The sequence below is a fragment of the Salvia splendens genome, chromosome 7, assembly GCF_004379255.2.
Source record: "Salvia splendens isolate huo1 chromosome 7, SspV2, whole genome shotgun sequence".
Lineage (NCBI taxonomy): Eukaryota > Viridiplantae > Streptophyta > Magnoliopsida > Lamiales > Lamiaceae > Salvia > Salvia splendens.
Window position 1 is genome coordinate 30,654,844 of NC_056038.1, and position 12,334 is coordinate 30,667,177.

The window sequence follows — 12,334 nt, forward strand, 5'->3', positions numbered from 1 at the left end:
AGCATAGAAGATAAAATAAAGTAAATTGAAAAGAGGATAAAGTACGAAAGAGTATCACTTTTTGTCAAAAATAAAAATGACTTAGTTATCTTGAACTTTAAATGAAAAATGAAACAATTAACAAAGAACAACTAGAGTACTACTATTCAGAAGCTTTGAAATTTTAGGATGTTTTATATAAGGTTTCTAATAATTTTTATCATTTGAATTAATCTTGTTCAATTCATGTCTCATTGAAATTATAAGATTTGAGAAATTATAGTAACAGCGAGACGAAATATATAAAACAAAGTAAGTACTTAATAAACAAATGAGGTGTTGACATTTAAATAAACAAAATTATTTTGATTGTAAAATTTAAAAGTTATAAAAATACCCAAAATAGATATCATTGTGGATTTTTACTATTAAAGATTAGTCCAAATTGAATGTAGCGTTAATGGTTATTGTTGTTTTAGTATACAACTAAACGAAGTACTACTACTAAATTTTAACACGACTTTTGTCTTATTGAGGCGATCTCCCCTTGTGAAGCAAAAAGAAACTGACACGTGGTTGTTTTCTTCAACCAATGAGAAATAGAGAGTATTGTTCAATGATATAAATATACTACAATAAATTTGATGGCCACAACTCAAAAAGAAGATGCAGTGTGTCAACATGTTTGAATTAATTGAATGTCCAATTTTCTATATGTAGGCCACCAACTTAAAAGGAGGGTGCAGTGTGTAAATGTGTAGATTCTAAGAACAGATGATGATAAAGCCAGGAAGAGGAAAAAATAATGCAAAATCATGATGTGAAAATTGATAGCCTCGTAGGTTTGTAAGTATTGTTTTATTAATGGATTGTTTGCAAATTGTCGAGCTTATTAATTTGAATGATATGTTTTTAATTAAATACCTACCAATTGGTTAATTTAATAAATTTATTCAGAATGTATACATATAACATATAAAAAGGGCTTTTTGACAAAGAACCAATGAGCAAAAATTTATTCTAGAGAGCCCTATCTGATCGAGTAAGACCATGCATCATGCATGGTCGTTTTGTAAAACAGCCAAAATTTATTCCAGAAAGTCCTACCTGATTAGATAGGTGGATTGGTTGGCGCCCGTTAGCCATGTGGTCGTTTTGTATACTGATGTAACAATTGAGAAAAAATTGGACCGTCTTAAATTTATAGTAGTATTATGATTTAAAAACTTCATGAAATTAACTGGAATTTGATAAAATTTTGCAATTGGAATGACTATTAAAATTGACTATTATTTCTTTTGCTTTATATTCTTTGATTCATTTATTTCTATATTAATATCAAGCTTTGACATAATACTACAACTATTATTATAAAACCAATATAAAAAGTGGGTCGCACATTCCACTAACTTTTTCAACCAACTCTTCTTTGCATTTCTTAAAACTCGTGCCCGGTCAAAGAGTGACAATTAATCGGGGACGGAGAGAGTAATTATTTTCAAAAAATGATATCATTATTATTTTATGAAAAATTCTTTCTCATAAGCAACATAAATTCTTAGTTGATTAATAATCGGACTCGAAATTGAAATATTAAGATGTATGCTGCAAACATGGAGCATATATCATCTAAGATTCTAAGTATTTCATCTAATTTAATTATATCTTTTCAACATCAAAAATTTAACTAGCACATACCTCATTATATTAACAAATACTTCTTCTATATTGCTCAACAATAATTATTTCATCTAATTCAATTATTTGCCTATATTCATATTCATTCAACATTTCCAAATTGATTTCATGAGCTTGAGCTTGAGTCTATCCTAATAATTGGGCTTCCATATTTTTGTGGAATATGAGCTTGAGTCTATCATAATAATTGGGCTGATATTTTGCAAGCAACCAAACCATTAATAGGCAAGCCCAATAAGTAAAAAACACATCAGTAATGGCCCATGCCAGTAACCTATTAGTCAGTCTTGTTATAAGACCTTGCAAGTTGCAAATGCATTTGGTAACTTAAAAATTGACCCAATCTAGGATTTTTAATTTCCATATATGACCTTAAAAAATGAGATTGTTTGTTAGTCAACCCCAGTTTTCCACTTATATTTTACCGCCCCATATGCCATCTCTGGCAATCCAACCCTCCTTAAGACCTTAACCCAAGAGAATGAGGGGGAAAGTGATTAATTGTTCTCCAAAATAATTGCTAGTTTGTTTATATTTCTCTATTTGTTACTAATATGATCGTTTGACGAATGGCCCTTAGAATGCTCACCTTTAATCCAATGTTTTGGTGAATTTGGAATCTTGTCAAGTAGTGAAGCAGGTCAGGTCAGGTCAGGTCTCTCTTGATTTTAGGAATCTGATACTCATACCAGCAACCTAATTTGTGCATCACTCTGTCTAGTGTTTTTTTAGTGAAAACCTTTTATGTTTTAAATTTTTTTCGTACAAACAAATAAATCAGAGGGGAGTTTGAAAGAACATTTGATATTTGTGAGCAAAAGTATAATGAACAGCTACTGTGATTATTTTGTACTACTTGCATAAAGTGTTGTGTCTAACACTCCCTCCACTGGTGGTGTTTCTCTATCGACATAAAATCGCACTAACGAAAGAGGTGGAGAGATGAGAAGAAAGGGGGAAAAGTTACAAAAAAAGGCAATTTTTTTTTGTGCCACTCCACTGCATTTGTTCCAAAATATGCTAAACTCACATAAAAAAAGGATATGTTTTTCTATGCATTCCTCCATCCCTGTCTTAGTGCTCTCTGTTGTTGCCCACACTTAATATATATTTGGTTGGTAACTCTCACAAAAAAGTGATGAAATCCTCTGATTTTGATCCTAGGTCGTCCCTTTCTGCCAAAAGTTTTAATTCTTTCTTTCTTCTTTTTGTTTTGCATCACAACCCACATATTACAGGGTTATACCACTTGCATGACATAATTCTGCAAACGGGGCTACATACTCATCACCTCTATCACTTCGAACACACTTAATTCGACAATTAAGTTGATTTTCGGCTTCATTTTTTAAGTCTTTAAACGCTTCAATTGTCACATCTTTACTTCTTAATAAGTAAAGGTAACAATACCTTGTGCAATCATCTATAAATGTGATGAAATACTTTTTACCACCTCTAGTTTGCATAAATTTTAAATCGCATACGTCTGTATGGATTAACTCTAGAGGTTTTGTGCTCCGTTCTACCGAGTGAAACGGTAGCTTGGTCATTTTTGCTTCAACACAGACTTCACATTTCTTTTGTGAGTTAAACTCGTGAACTTTTAGTAAATCAAAATTCACTAATCTTTTTATAGCATTTAGATTTACATGTCTCAGTCTATTATGCCATAAATCAGAGCTTTCAAGCAAATAAAAGGATGTGTCATCTTCCTTATTGCTTATTCTTTTTCCACGGTGAATGACCGTAACGTTCATCTCAAAAAGCCCATTCACTAGGTGACCTTCACCTATGAACTTTTCATACTTGGTCAATATAACCTTTTCACACTCAAATTCTAGTGAAAATCCATGATTTACTAGAAGTGAGCCTGACACCAAATTATTTCGGATGTCTGGGACATGCAGCACATCCTTAAGGGTAAGAACATTTCCTGATCCTAATTTTAGGAACACATTACCCACACCAACCACCTTAGAAGGGGCTTGGTTTCCCATACGTACTTTTCTACATCCTAACAGATTTGTAAGTAAAAAAATGCTTCTCTTGGAGCACACATGACATGTGGCACCAGTATCAACAAACCATTCATTTGGATTATTACCATGGTCCACGTCGGAGACCATTGCGATCACCTCGTGATCTTTGTTGTTTATAACAACACATTCAAATAATTTGCACAATATTGTTTCCATTAATAAGTACACAATTATATTGAACCATATGTGCATTGGTATATTCAATAACCTATGCATCTCAATTACTACTACCAAGTCTAAATTGGTCTTGCTTGTCAGATGACAAACGATAAACACCATTCTCAAGAGAATAGATCTCAAGGAATTAACCACTCCATAGCGCATCGACATGATTTTAGCAAGAGTACAATATCTCGTCTTGCGATTGTTGAAAATATTGTAGCCTTTTACACATGCAAACTCTTGCTATTACAAAAGAACCAAACTAGAAGGTAAATAAAACTAAGTAAGTACAATAAAAAGAACAAGATGTAAACTATAGTCTTCTTCAAGTCGAGTCGAGGTATCTGACACACTTAGATTTTACATGGTTTTAGAGGGTGGTTTGGTATGAATTTGATCATATTTCGTCTATTATTAGGCGTGTTTATATCTACTTCTCTATTATGTTGGTATGTTGACCATTTTGTTAAGAATGTGTAGAAAAAAGGTGCAAAATAGGTGGATGTGCAGCAGTCTTAGTTTGAGACAATTTTACTGGAGATTTTGAAGTCCAATCAACCCTCAATGCACATCATTCTCTTCGTCTTCGAAATAGCTTCGCGTGGGTATCTTAAACGCCTCAATCGGAGCCCCGTAGAAGAAGTTATGGCCGTTTTACGAACACTGCGCTGTCCAGAAAATCACCCGGCCGGGTGGAATTATTACCCTGTAAATTCACCCGGCCGGGTGTCGCAAATTGAGCAGAAACTGGTCGAAAATCATCACCCGGCCGGGTGAATTTTACCCTTTATAATTCCACCCGGCCGGGTACGTTATTTTGGCGTATTTTTATGCCAAAAACGCGATTTTTGATCGGGATTAAGAGGAGAAGAAGCCTAGGGTTCATTCTATTCCACACCTACCGCCCCTACACACACAAATACCCTCAAGAACACTTTGGAGAGAGAGATTTGAAGATTGAAGAGTCCACATCGAAAGATTGAAGCTTCACTCCATAGATCGATCTTACAGGAGTATTTAGTATCTTTATTTTATGTTTTTGATGGATTACTTTGTGTTGAACATGGCTTCCTTTATGAACATGAGTAGCTAAACTTTTCTTGTAGAATTCTTGGTGATGATGCACTAATTTCATAGTTTTTATCCGATTGATTTTGTTCTTGCCTTGCTCTTGTAGTTATTTGATTGTTCTTGAGTTTATTCCTTTCAATTGCTTGATCACCACTTGATTGTGTAGGATTAATTAGATTAATCGGGAGATGAAATAATTAATCCGGAAATAAGAATAATTCACACCTTAATACAATATAACTCGGGAGAGTCGAGGTTTTGAGTGAGGTCATTGACCTAATCGAGCTTTTGGGAGTTAGGAGTTTAGGATTAGAAGGGGACTTCGATCCTAGCACCTAATCTACAGGTTTTTCACCTCGGGAGGGGGTTTAATCTATAATTGTGGTCGGCTTAGTAACTCTAGAGACACCAAAAGGTAAGGCAAATCGATTGGATAAGAGCTTAGAATTGTGCATCGGATCCTTGAGTTCTGCAATTTTCTCCTTATTATCTTTTCTCACCGTGTCTCCGTGTTTTTAGTTATTATTTGCTTATTATATGCTTTTATTAGTTGTTAGAACAAACCAAACGCTTCTTGATTGTCTAGATAGTAGTTAATCTTTGTTCGTGGTAGTTAAGTTGATACGAAATTGTCTCTGTGGGATACGATACTCTTGCTTACTAATTGCTACACTAGCCTCGTACACTTGCGGGTATCACTTGTGTAAAAATAAGTTGAGTCAAGATTTTGGCGCCGTTGCCGGGGACAATTGTGTGTCATTATAGCTTAATATCGTGATAATAATTGAGATTACTAGTCTAGATTTTACTTGCTTTATTTTTACTTTTTATTTTGAGTGCTCTAATAGATGTGTTTCCTTGTTCAGGTTGTATGCACACGCGTTCTAAAGGTCCACCTTTAGAGCCTATCGATCCCGAGATCGAAGCAACCAACAGAAGGAGGAACGCACAGAGAAGGTTAAACCAAAGGAATTGGGTTTCTTCACCCGCTCATAGGCGACTACCTTCTCCTATTCAGAGAACTCCATCACCCACTCCATCTCCACCTCCATCACCTATCCAGTACGAGCCTCATTCCCCAATTCTAATGGATAACGGGAAGGAGAACAACAATGAGGATCCTGTCATTCGTGCACTCCGTCTGCAGTTGGCTGATATGCAGAGGCAATTGGATGAGCAGAACGTGAGGCCAGTGCCCGTACAGAATCAGTTTGCCTACAGACAGGTCACTAATCCCCCTGTCAACAATGCGGGGATAACGGCCAACAGTTTCGAATTGAGGCCGGGGTTGATAGACAGGGCAGAAGCAAATGCATTTGGTGGGACAGGCTCAGAAGATGCCAACAAGCACCTCACCAAGTTTATACAGATCAGCAATACAGTGAAGGCGAACGGGGTCACAGATGAGCAAGTTCGCCTCAGATTATTCCCATTCTCTTTGAAGGATGATGCAAAGGACTGGTATGACATCATGGGTCCTAACTCTGTGCCCACATGGGATGCAATGGTGGAGCTGTTCTTGGAGAAATACTATCCACCTAGCGAGGCACTCAAACGCCAAGCTGAGGTCATTCAATACAAGATGCACCCTCAGGAGAATATCATGGAGGCGTGGAAAAGGTTCAAGCAGCTGATGAGAAGATGCCCCAATCACGGGCTAACTCCGGGACAACAGATCTTAACCTTCTACATGGGAGGCACGCTGGAAGCAATGCGTGAACTAAACATGAGCGCCGGAGGATCTCTCTTGAAATTGGGGGAAGCAGAAGCACTTGAAGTGATTGAGAGGGTGGCTTCAAATGATGATGGATGGAGAAACGACAGATGCAGATCTTATAGGGTGGCATCCACCTCTGATAATGATAGGATGGATGCAATATCCAAGCAGCTGGAATTCATAACTGACAAGCTTGGGTATATGGGAACGAGTCAGGTTGGGACTGAGATGCAACAAGGAGTCGAAGATGTGAACTACGTTCATCAAGGTGGCAACAACAGAAATTTCAACAATTACCGCCCCAACCAAGGAGGAGGCAATTACAACCACTATGGGAACAAGGTGCATCCCAACTTGTCCTACGGGAACCCGAATAATGCCCTGCAACCACCACCCGGATTCCAGGTATCAGATGGCCAAATCAAAGAACCGAAGAATGATGAGTTAAAAGATGTGTTAATGGCTTTTATGAAACAAACGGGAGAGTGCATGAAAGACTCCAACAAAAGGCTAGTGCAGGTTGAAGCTAATGTGAATGACTTGAATATTCACATGAATAATAAGTAGGTCCCACATTCCACTAACTCACTTCACTCTGATTTTATTATAAAACCAATATTAAAAGTGGGTCGCACATTCCACTAACTTTTTCAACCAACTATTATTTACATTTCTTAAAACTCGTGCCCGGTCAAAGAGTGACAATTAATCGGGGACGGAGAGAGTAATTATTTTCAAAAAATGATATCATTATTATTTTATGAAAAATTCTTTCTCATAAGCAACATAAATTCTTAGTTGATTAATAATCGGACTCGAAATTGAAATATTAAGATGTATGCTGCAAACATGGAGCATATATCATCTAAGATTCTAAGTATTTCATCTAATTTAATTATATCTTTTCAACATCAAAAATTTAACTAGCACATACCTCATTATATTAACAAATACTTCTTCTATATTGCTCAACAATAATTATTTCATCTAATTCAATTATTTGCCTATATTCATATTCATTCAACATTTCCAAATTGATTTCATGAGCTTGAGCTTGAGTCTATCCTAATAATTGGGCTTCCATATTTTTGTGGAATATGAGCTTGAGTCTATCATAATAATTGGGCTGATATTTTGCAAGCAACCAAACCATTAATAGGCAAGCCCAATAAGTAAAAAACACATCAGTAATGGCCCATGCCAGTAACCTATTAGTCAGTCTTGTTATAAGACCTTGCAAGTTGCAAATGCATTTGGTAACTTAAAAATTGACCCAATCTAGGATTTTTAATTTCCATATATGACCTTAAAAAATGAGATTGTTTGTTAGTCAACCCCAGTTTTCCACTTATATTTTACCGCCCCATATGCCATCTCTGGCAATCCAACCCTCCTTAAGACCTTAACCCAAGAGAATGAGGGGGAAAGTGATTAATTGTTCTCCAAAATAATTGCTAGTTTGTTTATATTTCTCTATTTGTTACTAATATGATCGTTTGACGAATGGCCCTTAGAATGCTCACCTTTAATCCAATGTTTTGGTGAATTTGGAATCTTGTCAAGTAGTGAAGCAGGTCAGGTCAGGTCAGGTCTCTCTTGATTTTAGGAATCTGATACTCATACCAGCAACCTAATTTGTGCATCACTCTGTCTAGTGTTTTTTTAGTGAAAACCTTTTATGTTTTAAATTTTTTTCGTACAAACAAATAAATCAGAGGGGAGTTTGAAAGAACATTTGATATTTGTGAGCAAAAGTATAATGAACAGCTACTGTGATTATTTTGTACTACTTGCATAAAGTGTTGTGTCTAACACTCCCTCCACTGGTGGTGTTTCTCTATCGACATAAAATCGCACTAACGAAAGAGGTGGAGAGATGAGAAGAAAGGTGGAAAAGTTACAAAAAAAAAGGCAATTTTTTTTGTGCCACTCCACTGCATTTGTTCCAAAATATGCTAAACTCACATAAAAAAGGATATGTTTTTCTATGCATTCTTCCATCCCTGTCTTAGTGCTCTCTGTTGTTGCCCACACTTAATATATATTTGGTTGGTAACTCTCACAAAAAAGGTGATGAAATCCTCTGATTTTGATCCTAGGTCGTCCCTTTCTGCCAAAAGTTTTAATTCTTTCTTTCTTCTTTTTGTTTTGCATCACAACCCACATAGTACAGGGTTATTTAATTAAGAGGGTTGTCGTTGTTTGCATCGCCGTTGATCTTGCCCATTGATAAGGTGAAATAGATGAGTAGAATGGTTCCCATGCATGATCTGCAACACAATTTAGAGATCAATAAAAACTAAAAGATTAAGAGAAAAAAACGAACTTACATGGTTGCAAAGAAGAAAAGTATTCTTGTAGGATCAATGGTGGATGAACGGCGGAAGCCGAATCTCTTGGTAGGGCCTGCTTTAGTTTGAGCAGAGGCGGTGGTTATGCATCCGTTGGTGATGGAGATCTGATGATGGAGCTGGGGCGTAGCAAGGGAGTGGTCCTGGGGCCCAGCCACCACTAGCGCTTGCTTTTCAAGCGTGAAAGTAGCTGCAGTTTTAGAACCAACCAAGATTATAGAATATGTCTACTCCACAAGCATGACACCTACTAATATGCCCACACCCTCAAGGCATGCGACGCCCCATCATGTATGGATATGCATGCATGCTTAAACCAAGACTGCCGCTTCAGCCTATAACCAACCGCCTTCACCACCCAAATCAGGACTGCTTTATCCGTTCGTTTCGTTTCTAGAAAATCTATGAAAAATTAACTTATAAAAAAAACAGTCAAACTGGCTAAAAATCGTTGATTTTGAACTAGAAACGGAACCAAAATATGTTGACGGCCTACTTACCGTCCCACTTTCCTTGGAAGTGTAACACCGCTCGCCTCTAGCAAAAGTTTAAAAAAATGTGTCCGCCAAAATCTAACATGTTTTGCAATTTCAGACTGTTCGCAATGTAAAGATATATTTACCCTTTTTTTATTGTGCATTAAAACCCGTGCGGTTTCAAAAGTTTCAATTTTTAAAGGACGGAGGTAGTATTATCATTTACTCGTATATAATATCACTGGATTCACTTTTTCTTATGAGCTCAAATCAGTTGCGGAGATCACGGCGATGTAAAATATGTTCCATTTTGTTTACAGCTGGAGCAGAAGACTTCTAGTGATGTAACTCCTTTATCGTAGTAGTATAATATTAAATGGAGTGAATTTCTGCATTTCATATAGTATTAAAATAAGATATGAAGCACATAGATTTAATACTAGCCTTGCTGTAGGTGTAGCCGTGTAGGGAAGGACTGATTCTAGTACTTAAATAAAATTAATTAAGTACTAAAAGCTCATTGCTCAGAGACAAACCAGACCGCGATCGCGACAGCAACGATACAGCTATTTTCCCAGATTGTTAAAGGCCTAATTGATTCAGTAAGTTTATGACATATAAGTGGCCCATAATCTAGCACGATCACGGTTTAGTTAAGCATTAATTAATTTGTGATTAGTATCTATGTTATGCTGCCCCAAGTAATCACCCTTCTACCATGTGTATTGTATACACCGGTAGTTGACTCTAAATTGTGGCCTAATTTTGCTTGTGTTTGGCACTCCAAATATCTCATTCTCAACTAAAATATCTTGTTGGCGAAGTAAAGAAAGTAGACGGAAAAGGGAAAAAATATTAATGATTAAAATTAAGTACCTCTTGGTGAAGTTGCAATCATACTAGCATCTCTCTCGTTGCTACTCACTTTCCTTTCTGCGGGTTTCATCGATCCTTTCCTTGAAAGGTTTCTCTGCAACTTTTTGCACGATAATATTAGAAAAAATTAATTTGATTATTAAATTAAAAATTGCTTGTAAAATGTGGAAAATGAGAGTTTAGGGAAAAGGCAACAACTTGGGGCTGAAAGGGGCTACTTTCGGGTGAGAAAACACGACGATTCTGAGTATAATAAAGCAGGACTTTTTGGAATAAACATCTTATCCAAACTGAATTTTTTTGAGTTTAATTTGTTTTTTTTCCCTGAAAAATCGCGATGAGATGAGACAAAAATATAAAAAAAGGTTGGAACTTTGTTTTTTCAAGTGGCAGAAAGAACTTACAGTGATTCTTGAATGAGTAGAATTGGTAACTTTTTCTTTTTCTATGAGATGAGAAAACCTTTCCATATCGACCACGAAGCTATCAGATTTAGTGGTGGAGTGGTGCACGTGATCAACGACGGAGATTATCTGATTCTCTCCGAATTCTCCGGTGAGGCAGTTTGTAACAAGAAGATCAGAGTCCATATCCTGATACAAACAATTGAATAAAATTTGTCACACAAACAGAATGAAATGAAATTTGGCGGAACTAGCAAGTTGAATGAGACTGTAAATAATGAATATATAATTGTATTAGTATAAGAAAAACCGTTTACCAGCTTTGGAATTTCAGTCAATTTCTATGGCCACCGATTTGGAAAACTTAATCAAAGGACGTTGCGTACTAATCAGGAAATGATTTCCACATCAAAAAACAGAGACACCTCGTGAATGGTGAGAAACAAAAACAGTATTAATTGTTTACTGAAAATAAGAAAGAAACAGAGCAGTTTAACATGTTCACGCCTGAGCAGCTTTTGTTGATTCGTATTCAAGAATGTAACAGTGTTGGTTGTTTTGTTATTTGCTATAGTCGTATGTAATAATGCAGAGGTGATTGCAGAAGAAGAAGAGAAGAAATGGGGGTGATTAATTTAAGAAGGGAGAAAAGGTTAGGCTTTAAGAGTGAACAATTTAAGCTATTTTTCCGTTTTAAAGGCGCGGGCAGTTTAGTCATACACACGCGCGGACGGTGTAGATATCATGCTACCGGCTTGGAATTCTATTGTTAAGTTTGGCACTCATTTTTTAATTACTTTTCCCATATGCCAAACTAATCTTTAATTTTAGAGAATGAATCGTGTCGAGTAAATACGAAATTTTAGGAAAGTGATATTTTTGGAAGTATGGGCCATATATATATATATGTAGGGTTTTTATCCATGCAAAACTAGATTTAAATACATAAACACAGAATAATATCATACTTAGGGCACTTTTAGGTCATAGTTAATTAATTTTTAGGCCATGCTAACAAAGCATGACCTAAAATGATTTTAACATGACATTAAACCCAAATATTATAATATGACATAAAATTGCTTAATTATGACCTTCCGTGTTTTTGGTTAATTATTGACCATTAGATCATCTAATCCTAGGGCCAAGATTTGAACTGCATTTCTGGATCTAAATGCATTTTTATTTTGATAATCTCCCTATAGAGGTATATGACTTGTTTGATAAGAAAGATGATATATGAAAAATATCTAAAATAAGATTAAAAAAAATGCGGGCTTCATGTTAAAGTATGTGTAAGATAAAAAAATTCTGTTGTTGTTTGATATAATTTTTTTTTAATCTAGATTTGTGTATTAGATAACAGTTGCTCAACTTGATAAATTGGTGGGTTACATAAATACGGTTAAAGTTATAATTTTGGCAAGATTAAGGCGGACTCTTGTCTTATGTTGGGCTTTGAGTTAAACTTACATATGATATCAAGAAATGTCCATGATTATAATTCTCTATCTTGGTATTACTATCTTATTAAACATCGACACAAAAAATTTTGTATATT

The 12,334-nt window shown here is 35.8% G+C and overlaps 1 protein-coding gene across 2 annotated transcripts; it reads right to left on the bottom strand.

Annotated features, from left to right (window-relative positions):
* Nucleotides 1-8,423: 8,423 nt before the first annotated feature.
* LOC121741332 lies at nucleotides 8,424-11,491 on the bottom strand. 2 transcript variants are annotated; one of them, XM_042134049.1, is made up of 5 exons: nucleotides 11,091-11,491; nucleotides 10,774-10,962; nucleotides 10,370-10,463; nucleotides 8,997-9,207; nucleotides 8,424-8,936 (listed from the first exon to the last, which is right to left on the bottom strand). In XM_042134049.1, exons 2-5 carry the CDS (start codon nucleotides 10,957-10,959, stop codon nucleotides 8,846-8,848), a joined length of 582 nt encoding a protein of 193 aa, XP_041989983.1. In that variant the 5' UTR covers nucleotides 10,960-10,962; nucleotides 11,091-11,491; the 3' UTR covers nucleotides 8,424-8,845. The 2 variants fall into 2 exon arrangements, with proteins under 2 accessions (XP_041989983.1, XP_041989982.1); XM_042134048.1 differs by having other exon boundaries at nucleotides 10,370-10,469; nucleotides 11,091-11,490.
* Between the last annotated feature and the right edge of the window lie 843 nt (nucleotides 11,492-12,334).

Excerpts from the sequence above, each read along its gene's own strand:
- LOC121741332 (XM_042134048.1), bottom strand. The coding sequence starts at position 10,959 with ATGGACTCTGATCTTCTTGTTACAAACTGCCTCACCGGAGAATTCGGA. Across the intron at positions 10,470-10,773 it reads CTACTCATTCAAGAATCACT|TTGCAGAGAAACCTTTCAAG; the intron begins GTAAGTTCTTTC and ends TCGTGCAAAAAG. Across the intron at positions 8,937-8,996 it reads CTTTTCTTCTTTGCAACCAT|ATCATGCATGGGAACCATTC; the intron begins GTAAGTTCGTTT and ends ATTGTGTTGCAG.